The 13,592-nt window shown below is 40.4% G+C and overlaps 1 protein-coding gene across 2 annotated transcripts in view; it reads left to right on the forward strand.

The window, feature by feature from the left end:
• LOC123745266 (ribonuclease H2 subunit B) overlaps positions 1 to 13,592 on the forward strand; it is a 60,397-nt gene that overhangs the window by 26,294 nt on the left and 20,511 nt on the right. For both annotated transcript variants that reach the window (XM_045725612.2, XM_045725614.2), the window contains exons 4-5: positions 5,319 to 5,433; positions 13,258 to 13,422. In XM_045725612.2, the coding sequence (XP_045581568.1) occupies positions 5,319 to 5,433; positions 13,258 to 13,422 (280 nt within the window). The remainder of the gene's footprint in view (positions 1 to 5,318; positions 5,434 to 13,257; positions 13,423 to 13,592) is intronic.

Here is a 13,592-nt window from a genome sequence, read left to right on the forward strand (position 1 = left end):
GAAATCATGATATATCAGTGGACAAATCCACAAGAGCCTTGATGAGGGTTCGAACCTATATGGCTTCCACAAAAGCCTTGGGATCCTCGAGGATACAGTAGTACCCCAGGTTACAGTTCTTTTGACCATGTCATGGTGCAGTCGACTAGAACAATATGCTGTTCAAGATGTTCACAGCAATAGTCACAGCACACTGCCATTGTTTGGTCCATCTAAGAATCTTGAAACAACTTCTCTAGTTCCTTTACTAAACTTGTGGAAAAGCTTTCATTTACAAGATTTAGTGACCAGGATTCTGATAATATCAGCATTGTGGTGCAAATTGGTAGTGTGCGTAGTACGGTGAGTGGAAGGATGTTGGTGAGGGATGTGGTGTCATCTGCTGACTGTGTGTGGCGGCAACTATTATTGTTTGGACTCGCCATCTCAGCTTAGTGGCTCGTTATGGTGAACACAAATGTAGGTACTTATATATAACATGTGTATACAGTGTAATAACAGCAAAATGGTACAGTATGTTGTGAGGAGCAATGTTGATGAGGGAGGTGGTGTCATCTGCTGGCTGGTGTGCGACTTGTCATATAGTGCATGGTAGCCACTATGCTGTTTGGACACCATACCAGCTTAGTGGTACAGGTATGGTGAACAAAAGATGTAGATACTTATATATAATGGGTGTATACAGTGTATTAACAGCAAAAATATTCTTTTATTGTTTTATGAACATAATAATTGAATCACTAATATTATTAATAATTCAGTACACCATTCCTTTGAGTATGGCGATGGTTTATTATATAAATATATCACATTTCACACTATTGAATAATATTACTGCAAAAATCCAGAGGAAAAAATCAATTGGAGACATTGAAATAATTAGGTAATAATATCTTTGTGGCAACTCCCTCCTGACAACTTGGTTAGAGGAGACCGGCCCCGGACATGTAATCTTTCAGTTCCTGTATCTTGCCAGATTTCCTCACCCCTGTCAAGGCCAAAATATGTTGGCTCCAATTTTTTTGTAATTTTCCCATGATCAGGGAACACATTTTAACAATCTTGGAAGGAAAAACAAAAATTGTTGAATTTTTTTCTTGCACACAGCGGTGTTGTCGGTTATTAATAGCTGCGCGGCTTAGGGGTTGAGGACTTGCTCGAAATGCTATGCCTGTTAGGGGCTTTTCAAGAATTTGAAAACACCTTTGTTATGTACTGACAAACTCAATGTACCTTCTTGTATATATAAATAAATAACAAATACAAATTTTATTTAATTCCAATGTGTTTAAAGTCTACAGCTTGCATTCAGTGTCAGTACTATCTTGGCTCGGTTTCACAAGCTGTCTCATGCCTTGTTTCACGTTTGGCCGCCTCATGCACCAGCTGAGACTACTGGTGCTCCTCGTGCACTTGTATTACACACTCAGTACTTTGGAAGCGAGTGATAATCAAAGCAGCTGTCCATGGTACACAGTGCGACTTTGCACTCGATGAACCAGGTACACACAGATTTTTGCTTCCTGTTCTTTCGTTCTGTGTGATTGCAAACAATGCACTTGCATACACCTTTGACTTTGGTTCCTGTAGGTGGTATGTAGCCGAGCTTGTGAAGTATAAGGTAGTCTTGAAAAGATCTATGAAAAGATCATTGACAAAATTCTGTCCTGGTACAAAGTAATAGCAAAATTTTTGTCTATTACGGAGCACATTTTGCACTTTCCAAAGTCGATAATTTTGATCAACATTTGCAATGTTTTCAAAGTATATTTGTTCTGTAGAAATAACAGAAACCTGTCTCATGACGTGTACTTGAACACTGCGCTTGGAACAGAGCTATCGTTGTTCCAATAATCCTGTATTGTGTGTTTCATGGAATGTTTCATAAGCATACACAGAGCTAAGAACACACTCAATTCAGCCACAGTGGTGTCCTTCCATCATGTCATATGGGAAGCAGGATATAAGCCACCTGTAATAAGTTGCAGTTGCAATGCATAACTGTTGGTTTTGTCAACAAGATGTTGCATGAAGGACTCATCAAAATAAGCCATCAAATATTCACTGTCACTCATTTCTTCACCCGTATATGGGAAAGTGGGTGCAACACTAACATCAGTATCATCAAATTGTGGTTTGTGTGGTACAAAGTTATCACAGTCCTCCCTCGCAAATTCACCCATGCTCTTTATACTGGCACCACCACCACTGGCACACTAACACCACAGTGGAAGCCACTAACACTCGATTCATCTATGCTACTTGTATCAGAAGCAGCATCACTGAACCCAGAAAATGATTCATCTATAGTACAGTTGTACCTTTGTTTACGAATTTAATTCATTCCTAGAGACGGTTGGTAAATAAAAAAATCGTAAACCGAAACGAATTTTCCCATAAGAAATGTAAATTTAATTAATCCGTTCCACACCCCCAAAAATATTAACTTAATAGTATGTATAAAATGTATTTTTAATATTTTGTACTACGGTATGTACAAGTGTATCTTGCCTTGAACCCCTAAACTGCACAAAACGTCATATGAAGTGTGATATTGAGCTCAGTTTTTTTTAATTTTCTGAAATTCATTCAAGAATTTTTTTGCATAATCTACTAGGCAAATGTTCCAACTTTGTCTAAATGATACCAGCGTAACCTGAAAAACAAGATAATAAAAAATAATTATAAAATTGAATGTTGAAAACTTCACATTTTGAAATCGGCTGCAAAAATATAAAATATCACCAATTGTTCATTTGGTGGTGGTGTTATGCTCTCAGAATAGCATATGATATTCATTTTCATATATTTAGAATATAGGTTTTCAGTATAGTTTACTGTAAGAAATTTTTTTCATTATGGCATTTGAAATGTGCGGAAATTTAGACAACAAAAATTTATAACTCCAAACGTTTAGAGTATGAAAAATCAATTCTACAGGTATAGGAATTGTAGAACAGACAGCTGTGCACACTATATGTAAAAATGGTGAATCGGTTAGAAACTAGATTTTTGGATACTAAAGTAAGTTGAAATTCTAGTTATAGATACTGTATAATTGAAGTTGAAGTTATCGACAATGAAAAATTCATCAATATGACATTCAAAATATGCGCCAAATTTGGAAAAAAAATTCTATAACTTCAAACGTTTATGGTTTATGAAAAAAATCCAATCTATGGGATTGTATATGTAAAAATGGTGAGAATGGGTCAGAAACTGGATTTTTGAAGCCGACTCGGTTAAATTTCTAGTTATCGAGATAATTGAAGTTATTGATAATGGATATGGTAGTTCTAATTTATTTATTTACTTGTATGTTTTAATAAATATTGGTGGGCATTCGTACACTAAATTGTGAAAGTTGTAGGTCAGTATGTTTTGAAATGAAGTCGGGAAAAAATACAAAATCAAATACATTCACATATATACTTTATACATACAAAAAAATAATAGTATAATATATATTGACAACATTTCACGGGTACAAATTTATACCCATTAGACTGGTCCATCACGTGGCTGGTTCGATCTTCTCAAGTCTTCGTGTCTGGTCTTTCTGACTAGTCTATCACCATCTGTATGGTGATCAGGTGGCTTCGTTAATGGTATCCCATTATGGTGCAGTGGCACTGGTGGAGCCGCTGCAGCTTGCATTCAGTGTTGATGCTACTTCGGCGGTGTTTCACAAGCTGTTGTGTATGTTGTTTCACCTCCGGCCTGCTCATGCACCGCCTAAGCCATCTTAGTCTTTGGACCGGGTGCTCTCTCTTCTCTGTCCTCCTAGGTCTGTGGTGGCCCCTTTGGTTCAGGATTGTTTCTCTAAGGCATTTTTCCTGTTGGCATTGGCCTCTGGGGGTTGGGTTGGGAGTTTCATGCTCTCCTCCAACACAGGGGTTTCACTTGTTTGGTTCTGGTGGTAGTTTTGTTCGGTTGCAGCTGTCTCCTTTTCTGGCGAAGAATTGGACTGCTGCTTTCCGGATGGATCCATGGGCGGATGATGCTTGGTTGATTAGGCCGGGAGTGTATCATGTGTTGTCCGTTTGCGGCTCTCCGCCGTTATATGCCTGCCACGGATTCTGTGCCCAGGGGATGCGCTTTGGGTTGATCCAGTTTCCCCTTTTCCTTGTTCCAGGGTTCGGGTCTTGCAGGTTGTCTGCAGGGTACTTCGGTCCAGCCAACCTGCGGTCTATCCCCTTGCCCATGTCGTTCGTAAGTTTGTTGCGCCAGCTGCTGTCTTCGGTAACATGTCTTGGGCCGACATTCGGACCCAGGGTTTTTGGCGATTGAACAGGGTCCTGGCTGCGCTCCACCTGGTCACTATTCCTAATAGGGCCTGTGTCGCTTTGAGTCATTGGTTGCAGCCAGTTGTCTCCACTTCGTAGTATTGAGGACCGAGTGACGACCGCCTCCTGGGTAAGTCCCTTTTGTTTTCTTCTTTTTGGTAAGTAGCTCCTGGGAGCTGAAGGGGCTCCCCCCAGAAAACCATTTTCTGGGTGAGACCCGGAGGCTCCCCAGCAACCCTTCCTTTCCTCCTGGTTGGCATATTTTTTTTTTTTTACATCCAGCCTCGAACTGAGGTGAGGATAGCAGGCACGAGGGGTCTGGGGCTCCCCCTTCCCCCTCCCGGGGAGGTGGGGGAGCTGCACAGACAAGCGGCGTGGCATGTGTGACGTCATGCTCATTTGCTTGTTTTCATTTTTCATTTGGGGAGTTCTGTCTACTCGTTTAGCTTTCAGTAGTAGTTTTAGCCAGAATAGGGGTTTGTTTTGGGGCGATTACCTTTCTGGGTGCCTAACCCGGTTGATGGCAGACATAGAATGCTCCAAATCATATTGCAATTTTATAGGCTCCTCGTACCTTTCCGACGGGGCCAGGTTCTGGCTTGTGGTTTCCAGTAGGCCTAAGAACTCCATTCACACTGACTGATGCCAAAAGTGTAATATATCAATGTCAGCCTGGATAGCTCCGGGGAGCCTCCGGGTCTCGCCCAGAAAATGGTGCTTCATTACATTCAACGCTGGTTTTTTCTTTTGAGGATATTTAAGCATTAATAAAGTCTGTTCTGTATTTGAATATTTCATAAGCAGAATCCATATCTTAAGACCCCACGATCGAATTCTCCTTTGATCATTAGCTAGAGAATACTCCTTCCCTAAAAAATAGCTTATGAGCAGCGGTCACGGTGCGACAGGTAAAGGAGGATTTTTAAATTACACATTGATTGCTGTCATAAGTGTAGCTACATTTAAAGGGGTTAAGCCCTATGCTACAATTATCAGAAATATTTAGGCCCTAAATTTTGTCTGTATTTTCAGGCCACAAAAAATATTCCAATAGACCACCTGCTGGAAGACCCAGACTTCCCAGCAATATCTTATCTGGCTGTTGTAGCTACAGCAAAGGATTTCTCGCATGTTGCTGATAGAAAAGGCGAGTTTTAAGGATTGTTATGTTGTATGTTTCTGTATTTGAAGTATTTTGGCCCACTTGTTCTATGTAATAAACGAACACATTTCTGCTTGTATTATTTGTTCAACTTCCCTCTTTATGGCTCCTGGAAACAATATTTTTATAAATATCAGGTGTAATTACCTAAGTGTAATTATTTGAGTAGTTACATAATGAGAGCTATACTGTACTTGTGGTGTTCCATCTTCCCAATCTTCTTTGTCATATGATGATTTGAAACTACCATTACTGACGGTTTTGGCATCCACCGCCTTCTCACTTAACTTGTAACTTGTTCTAACCATCTACCTCTCTGCACATGAAAATGTTCTAATTTTTATTTTCATCTTTGTTTCATTAGCTTGATTCAATGTCCTCTTGAAGTTGCTGGTTGGAGGGTGGGGTTGCCCCCCCCCCACACCCACACTCCCCAGTGAGTGTGAGCATTACACTGAAGAGTCACACTGCTACAGGCTCCAGGATAATTCAAATTATTAAAGTGTTGGGAGTAGAGTGAGGGTTGCCAGTGGTGTCCCAGAACACATGAAGGTGTAGGGAATTTAAAAAGAAACTAAGTGATAAGAAATAATTGTCTGTGAATGAAAAATCATGGCTAGAAAAGTTGATCTTTCAAAACGGCAGAATGTCAACAAAGATGGCCGCCACCACTAAGTAGGACAGTACCCCAGCAAGGGAATGTTTTGCAGGTTTTTCACAACAAGATGTAATGAAAGGTGGTTTTCTTGGCAGGTTAGTGATTATTGAGGACATGCTAAAGAATTATGAAGAAAATGTAATTAAATTAGAACAAGAAAATGAAAGTCTCAAGATTGACTTTTGTAATTTTAAAGGAAGTATTTTCCAGCAAGGTAAGGAAATTACCAGCTTGACTGGTAAAGGTAAGGATGCAAGAGGAACACATCAAGGAACTAGTAAAGGATAATGAGGCATGGAAAGTGAAGAGTAGGGAATTTGAAGAAATTAACAAGAAAATACTCATGGTGAACAACTCCAAGGAACCCTGAGGGCTAATATGGAGTTAGGCAATGAGAAACTTCATTGGTAACTCAAATAGAGGAGGTTAATAAAGAACTAGAAGAGTATAAAGAAGAAATAAGAGATGTATGCACAAGTTGTAAAAGAGAAAGGGACAATTAAGAAAGTGTGTTCGGAAGTCAAAACCAGAAATGACAAACAAGTAGCAGATCTTAGGCAAGCAATTAGGAAAGAACTGGTTATGAACAGTAAACTAGTACAAAACACTGCAGACAGAAGTCCATAATAATTTTTGGATGTTTAGAGAAGGAAATTTCATCTAGGGTGGACCGAGCAGCAGAAGAGATGAAAATCATAGAGAAAATAGTAGGATTAGGAGACGGCCTTAATTCAAAGGAGCATGTCAGTGATTTTAGGAGGACAGGTAAATATGAGAAAGATAAGAACCGCCCCTTAAGGGTGACGTTTAATGGAGTGAAGTATATGAGAGAAGTGCTTCAGAATACCAGAAAATTGCAATGTGACAAGGATGGCAAACTTTGGTCAATAAGACAAGACCTCTCGAAGGAGGACAGAGAAAAGCTGGAAATGTACCTCATTGAAGCGAAACGTCTAAATAGGGATAGAAATGAAGAAAGGAATTCTTTTTTCTACAAAGTGTCAGGGACTGGAAAGCTTGTGAAATGGTACATAAAGACAAAGCAACAAAATTATTAAAGGAAGGGGGGTGTAAAGAAGAAAGGGAAGGGGGAACATGTTCCTGAAAATAGTATATACCAACATAGATGGAGTGAGATTGAAAATATTGGAGTTGAAGGATATAATGCAGCTCAAAGTCCCAGATATTGTCGCATTAACAGACGAGATTTGAAGAAAATATTGTAAATGAGATCGTATTCCCAAGGGGCTACTCAGTTTGGAGAAGTGACAGGAAAACTAGGAAGGGGAAAGAAGTGGCTGTGCTGGTGAAAGAATACCTAAAGGTAAGAGAGTCAATATTTGAAAACCTCGAGATATTGACATAATGACATTGCAGGTCTGCAATCAAGATAAGCTGATAATTTTAAATCCCTACAGCCCACCAGCAAGCAACACATGGACAAAGGAAGAACTGGAGGACAAATGAGAGGGCCTCATAATGGTCATGAGAGAGATTATGGTAAGAACTGACAAAGATAAATACCGATTGTTGGTACTGGGGAATTTCAACTTTAAGGCAATAGACTGGGATGCCTATGAGGCAAGAACAGGGGACATTTGGACAGGCAGATTTGTAAACCTCATCTTGGAGACATTCATGTATCAACACGTCAAGCAGGCCACAAGAATTAGGGAAGGGGATGTTCCGTCAGTACTGGATCTAGTATTCACCAGGAAAGAAGAGGTATTTGACATCCAGTACCTTCTTCCCTTGGCAAAAACTGATCACGTCCTCTTGGACATTAAATACGCTATGCGATATAATATAGAAGAGAATCGGGACAGTGCAACAGTTGTTAAACTCGATTTCAAGAGAGGACGCTATGAGGAACTTTGAAATTTTTGTCATGGGTTTAATTGGACAGACTTGTTGCTAGGCAAGGAAATAAATGATATGTATGCCAAATTTTGTGAGATATACGATGAAGGCACACAAACATTCATACCAAAACAGACATGCAGACCTAGGAAACAGTGTTTGTTCAACAGAAATTGCGAGAGGGCCAGAGATCAAAAGACACAAGCATGGAATCGTTATAGAAAGAGGCCAAACCCCCAAACATACCAGCGATACAGAGATGCAAGAAACAATTACACATCAGTAAGGAGAGAGGCAGAGAGGAACTTTGAGAACTGTATAGCAGACAAATATAAATTGTATCCAGGCCTTTTGAATAAATTCACTAAAAGCAAGCTGCAGGTAAAGGATAATACAGTATTCAGAGGTTGAAAGTGGGGGACTGATATACGGAAAATGAAATGTGTGAAACATTAAACGAAAAATTCCAAAGTGTGTTTGTACAAAATGAGATCTTCAGAGAACCACACACAATAAGAATTCCAGAAAACAGCATAGAGCACATAGAGATGTCTAGAGACGAAGTAAAACAAATGCTCTTAGAAACTTAGATGATTGTCATGCCCTTCAAGACGACCTGGACAAAATAAGTATATGGAGCACCAATTAGCAAATGAAATATAATGTGAATAAATGCCATGTTATAGAATGTGGAATAGGAGAACATAGACCCCCACACAACCTATAAATTATGTGAGAAATCTTTAAAGAATTCTGATAAAGAAAGAGATTTAGGGGTGGTTCTAGATAGAAAACTATCATATGAGGACCACATAGAGAATGTTGTGCGAGGAGCCTATGCTACGCTTTCTAACTTCAGAATTATTTTTAAATACATGGATGGAGAAATACTAAAGAAATTGTTCACGACTTTTGTTAAAACCAAAACTGGAATATGCAGTGGTTGTATGGTGCTTAAGAAGCACATGGTATCTTAAGAAGCACATCAATAAACTGGAAAAGGTGTGAAGACATGCCACCAAGTGGCTTCCAGAACTGAAGGATAGAGCTAACCAGCTACGAGGAGAGGTTAGAGGCATTAAATATGCAAAAACTAGAAGATGGAAGAAAAAGAGGCAATATGATCACTACGTACAAAATAGTAACAGGAATCGATAAAATTGATAAGGAAGAATTCTTGAGACCCGGAACTTCAAGAACAAGAGGTCATAGATTTAAACTAACGAAACAGCTGCCAGAGAAATATAAGAAAATTCAATTTTGTAAACAGTGTGATAGACAGTTGGAACAAGTTTGGTGAGGTGGTGGTGGAGGCTAAACAGTCAGTAGTATCAAAGCATTATATGACAAAGAGTGCTGGGGAGACGGGACACCACGAGCGTAGCTCTCATCCTGTAGCTACACTTGGATAACACTTAGGTAACTATACAAATACACAGGGAGAGAAGAAGCAGCCCATAGCAGCTGTTTAACTCCCAGGTACCTGTATATATTTACTGTTAGGTGAACAGGGGCATCAGGGTGAAATAAACTGCCCATTTGTTTCCACCTGCTCCAAGGATCGATCTCCGGACTGTAGGACTACGAATCCCGAGCACTGTCCACTCGGCTGTCAGGACCCTGTAGTGATTGTGTGTGTGTGTAGTGATCGTATTATCTCTTTTCATTCTATCTTCTAGCTTTGGCATATTTAATCACTGTACTGCGCAGAGCGCCATATGGAGTTTTTAGGTATAAGTTGCGATTCAAAACTCACATCCTGTGCTTCAGGACTCCAGTAAACAGATGCCATCTTGAAAAAATATCAGCAGTATCTGTACTGGCTGTGAGAGCCTCGGTACTGAGAGAGCGGCCAAGGTTAGCTAATGCAGGAGCAGCTCACAGCACTGCTGTGCAGCTAAGAGCCACAGTGTGAGAGGTAGCCCTCTCAAAGCACAAGATGCTTGCTTGCATAAGTGCTTGCAAGATATAACTTTATTTGATATCCAATGTGTGTCATGTTGGGTGTCTGGATTTCTTTAAATATGAGGAGTCCAATGAGGTCATCAGTTTTCACCTGGGTCATCTGGATCTGTTGCAATGGAAGATGCAGGGCTACAGGACTAGGCCAGGGGTAGGTGGGGAGGGGAGGGGAGGGGAGGGTAGAGACAGGGACTTTACCCCACAAAATGGTTGGAAACTGACCACAACCCCTCATTCCTTCCCTCAGTGTCACCCTCTGGTGAGATGCTGTGGAACTAACTATGACGTCGTGGGATATACAGGGGCAGCTTCCAATCGGGATGAGTTTACAGAAAAGGCAGGAGAGGCCTATGCATGTGATTGGTCGACAGGTGATGACGTCACAGAATCCTGGAGGGCACATGCAGTAACCCAGTGCCTCATTCAGTTGAGGTCTCTCCAAGGAAGAGGAGGAGGATTGCCTTCTGAGCTCCAAGGCAAGTCCTCAGAGTAACAGTTTGCCTAAACACCAGTACTATTCCAGATTCAAATCACTTGGTAGAACAGGTGTCAAAGAATTTATCTACATTTTTACGAAAGACACAAATTACGACGTCAGTAACGGTTCAAGGACAATCATAGACCACAGGTGTTTGTATGTAAAATACTAGCAGTGACAAATACCCGTGAAGGAGAGAGACATGTGATTTCGGAGAAGAAAACAGTGATAGAGGTGAAATCTCAAGTAACCGGCAAAGGGGAGCAGTGTTGTATCTTGATTCACAATGGTAAGACTGTGTCACGTGGGAGTCTTAAGAGAAGTAAAGCATCTTTAGTGACAATCAACTGTGAAAGATCTCAAGAAGTTTAGAATTTGACAATGGTGAACTCGTGGAGGTTCATACTATCAGGGTCGATACGAGGAGGAAACTGCTCGCCCTGAAGGCAGTGTGTGTACGTGCGTGTGTGTTCGTGTATTCTACAGTCGCACGGGAAGTGAGTGTGGGGAAGTGTGCCGCTTCACATGTCACAAAGTGGGGTTAGTGTACCAGCATTCTTTAAGATCGTGCTATTGATGGTTCTGTCAAGGTGATTGCCCAGCTCGTGTGGTGCAGCCAAATTACTCCTGGATTTATTCATCTGATAGCTGGAGGTCCGAGCTTGATCTACATCTGTTGGATATAAATGTTGGGCTCCCTCGTTAAAATCCACAGTCGTACCTGATGTCTGGAGACACCTGGATCATCGTCGGGGAGCATGAACGATGTAATTGAGTGCAAGTACAAAACCCGGGTTAATTAATTGTTGTTGATGTGCACATGTTAATTTTGATCAATAGTCGCCCAATCTCGGATCAGAGTATATCTCGCAATGAGCTTTGTTTGTGTTTGGATTCGATAAGATTGTGAAGTGTTACTGTCAACTCGGGAGGAGCGATTTGTTTACCTTCGAGTGTCGCGTCACTGTGGAGTGACGTGTGTAATGTTGTTGTTTTAACACATTTGAGATATGATTTGTTACCATATGTTACAGGAAGTGATGAGATTGATTGATTGCTATGGTTGTCTTTGTGGCATGTGGGTAAGTGGTGTAATTAGCAATTGTTTTGGTGACATGCATGTATTACTGGATGATTATCCCATTGTCATGTTGTCTTGTCTAGTGACACCTTATTATTGTTTTTGTCAGTGATAGTGTTTTATCACACTAACAAGTCATTATTATAATTATTGGAGTGTTAATTATCTGAGTGACAATGATTAACATAATTGATTCATTAATTGTCATTTAATGTCTTGGTGATATTGTTGAAAGTAATTAATTACTTGTTTATCTTAGTGATATTTCTTCTTTGCATTCATTGGTGTGAGTTAATTTGATGTGTTGTTAGTGTTTTAATACTGCTAGTGACGAGTGCAGTAATTGCCAAGTGTTCACGAAGTGTTCAATTCACTTTTGTTCATGACCTATCCAGTGGGTTAAGACTGTAGTCTCATTGACCCCTGTCAGAGGTGGGAATGGAATTCCTACTGCAAGAAGTGTGTGACAGCTTGTGAGGCGACACCCGAGTAATGTAACGAACGTGGGTCAGTGTGTATTAGTAACCAAGTTGTGTTATGGGTCTTGGCCCCCAATTATGTATTCAGACAGTTGCCAATTTCCACTCCGGCGTACTCTGCCTTAAGAGGAGTCAATGTCCGCCCTGGAGTGCTGCAGCACCCTCCGCTCTAGAGCCAAGATCCAGAAAAAGCAAAGATAGGACAAAACAACCTGGTCCAAAATTGGGTCGGGTTGGGTTAGTGCCCATGCAGTTTGGAAGAACACAAAAGAAGTGTTAATTCTGCAGACACAAACATGCTCTCTTCTGTCATGTTAGGGGACTCTTAAATTATCCTATAAATTGCTCTTCTAAAATAATCTTTCCTGCCTCTATTCTTCATAGACACCGTCTTGTCAAAACGGCTCTGATGCACAACTTACCCAACATGAACCTTAGTCCTGGATTTCTGTTGACTCTTCCTGTTTGCAGTACATACTTAAATGCTTCAACCTTCTTAACAAATGTGACCTGACTTAAGCCTAACCCCTTTTCTTTTTCTTACCTTCCTTCCATTCTTACCTTTCATCCTATTTTTATTGTTCGTCCTATTCCTTTACCTTTGCCTTACTCTTATCTTCTTCTAGAAAGTAACTTCTAGATGGACCGAAACTTTGTAGTATCTCCATCTTCTATGTGTGGTCTAGTCATCATATCTTGACCACATTATTTTGCCTCGTCGTAAGCAAGATGATATTTGGGGTGTGTAAGTTTATCTAAGCAGTACTCTATTTTTGTAAGGTGGTCTTTTAATGCAGAAGATTTGCATCTGGTGATATACGTATCAGGACCCTTGATTAGAATTTTTGAATACTGTACAGTTCTTGTGTTTCCATTTTTCCCCATAGGCTGCTGCTGATACACTTTTTGTATGCTGCCTTGTCTTTTGGGTGAAGTGGTATCCACTTCCAAGGTTGTTTGTGTTGTGATGATGGATGGGCATCTCAGCTGGTCAAGATTAAATTTTTGTTAGACTTAATTTTCTTCCAGGGTTATATATGCATTGGAGGTAGAGAGATGTGCCTCTTATGTGCATTGAGCACACAAGTCTGGGTTTCAAGTCTGCTGTCAGGAATTGGTTAGGATTTTGAGTTTGCATGTGATCATTTTGTATCATCTCTTGCCCAGCATCCAGTTGTGAGCTTATTTTCTCTCCCTGTTATAGAGTAATATAACCATAGTGAGAAACAGTGTACTGTATATTTCTTATCATCATGTATATCTTTTTTAATTTAAATTTTTTGGTTTTCAGGAAATGCTGAACTAGGAGTATGGAAATACAATGAATCCAGCACCTTGTCATGGCTAGAAAAAAAAGTTAAACAACTTTCAAAGTTATTACAGGAGAGGAAAGTTCCTACATCTAGTGCGCAGAGCTTCACTTATGTTCGCACAATGAATTTGGAACAAACCAAAGGTAAGCATCGTAACTACTGTACTGCGCAGAGCGCCTTGTGGTGCTAGATCGAGGGTGCGCAGAGTGCCATGTGGCATTTTTAGGTGTAGGGCTGCGGTTCAAAACTACCGCAGGTACACGGGACTTAAATCCTGTGTCTCGGGACTCCTGTAAACAGATGCCATTTATTT

Source organism: Procambarus clarkii, chromosome 44 (genome assembly GCF_040958095.1).
Source record: "Procambarus clarkii isolate CNS0578487 chromosome 44, FALCON_Pclarkii_2.0, whole genome shotgun sequence".
Classification (NCBI taxonomy): domain Eukaryota; kingdom Metazoa; phylum Arthropoda; class Malacostraca; order Decapoda; family Cambaridae; genus Procambarus; species Procambarus clarkii.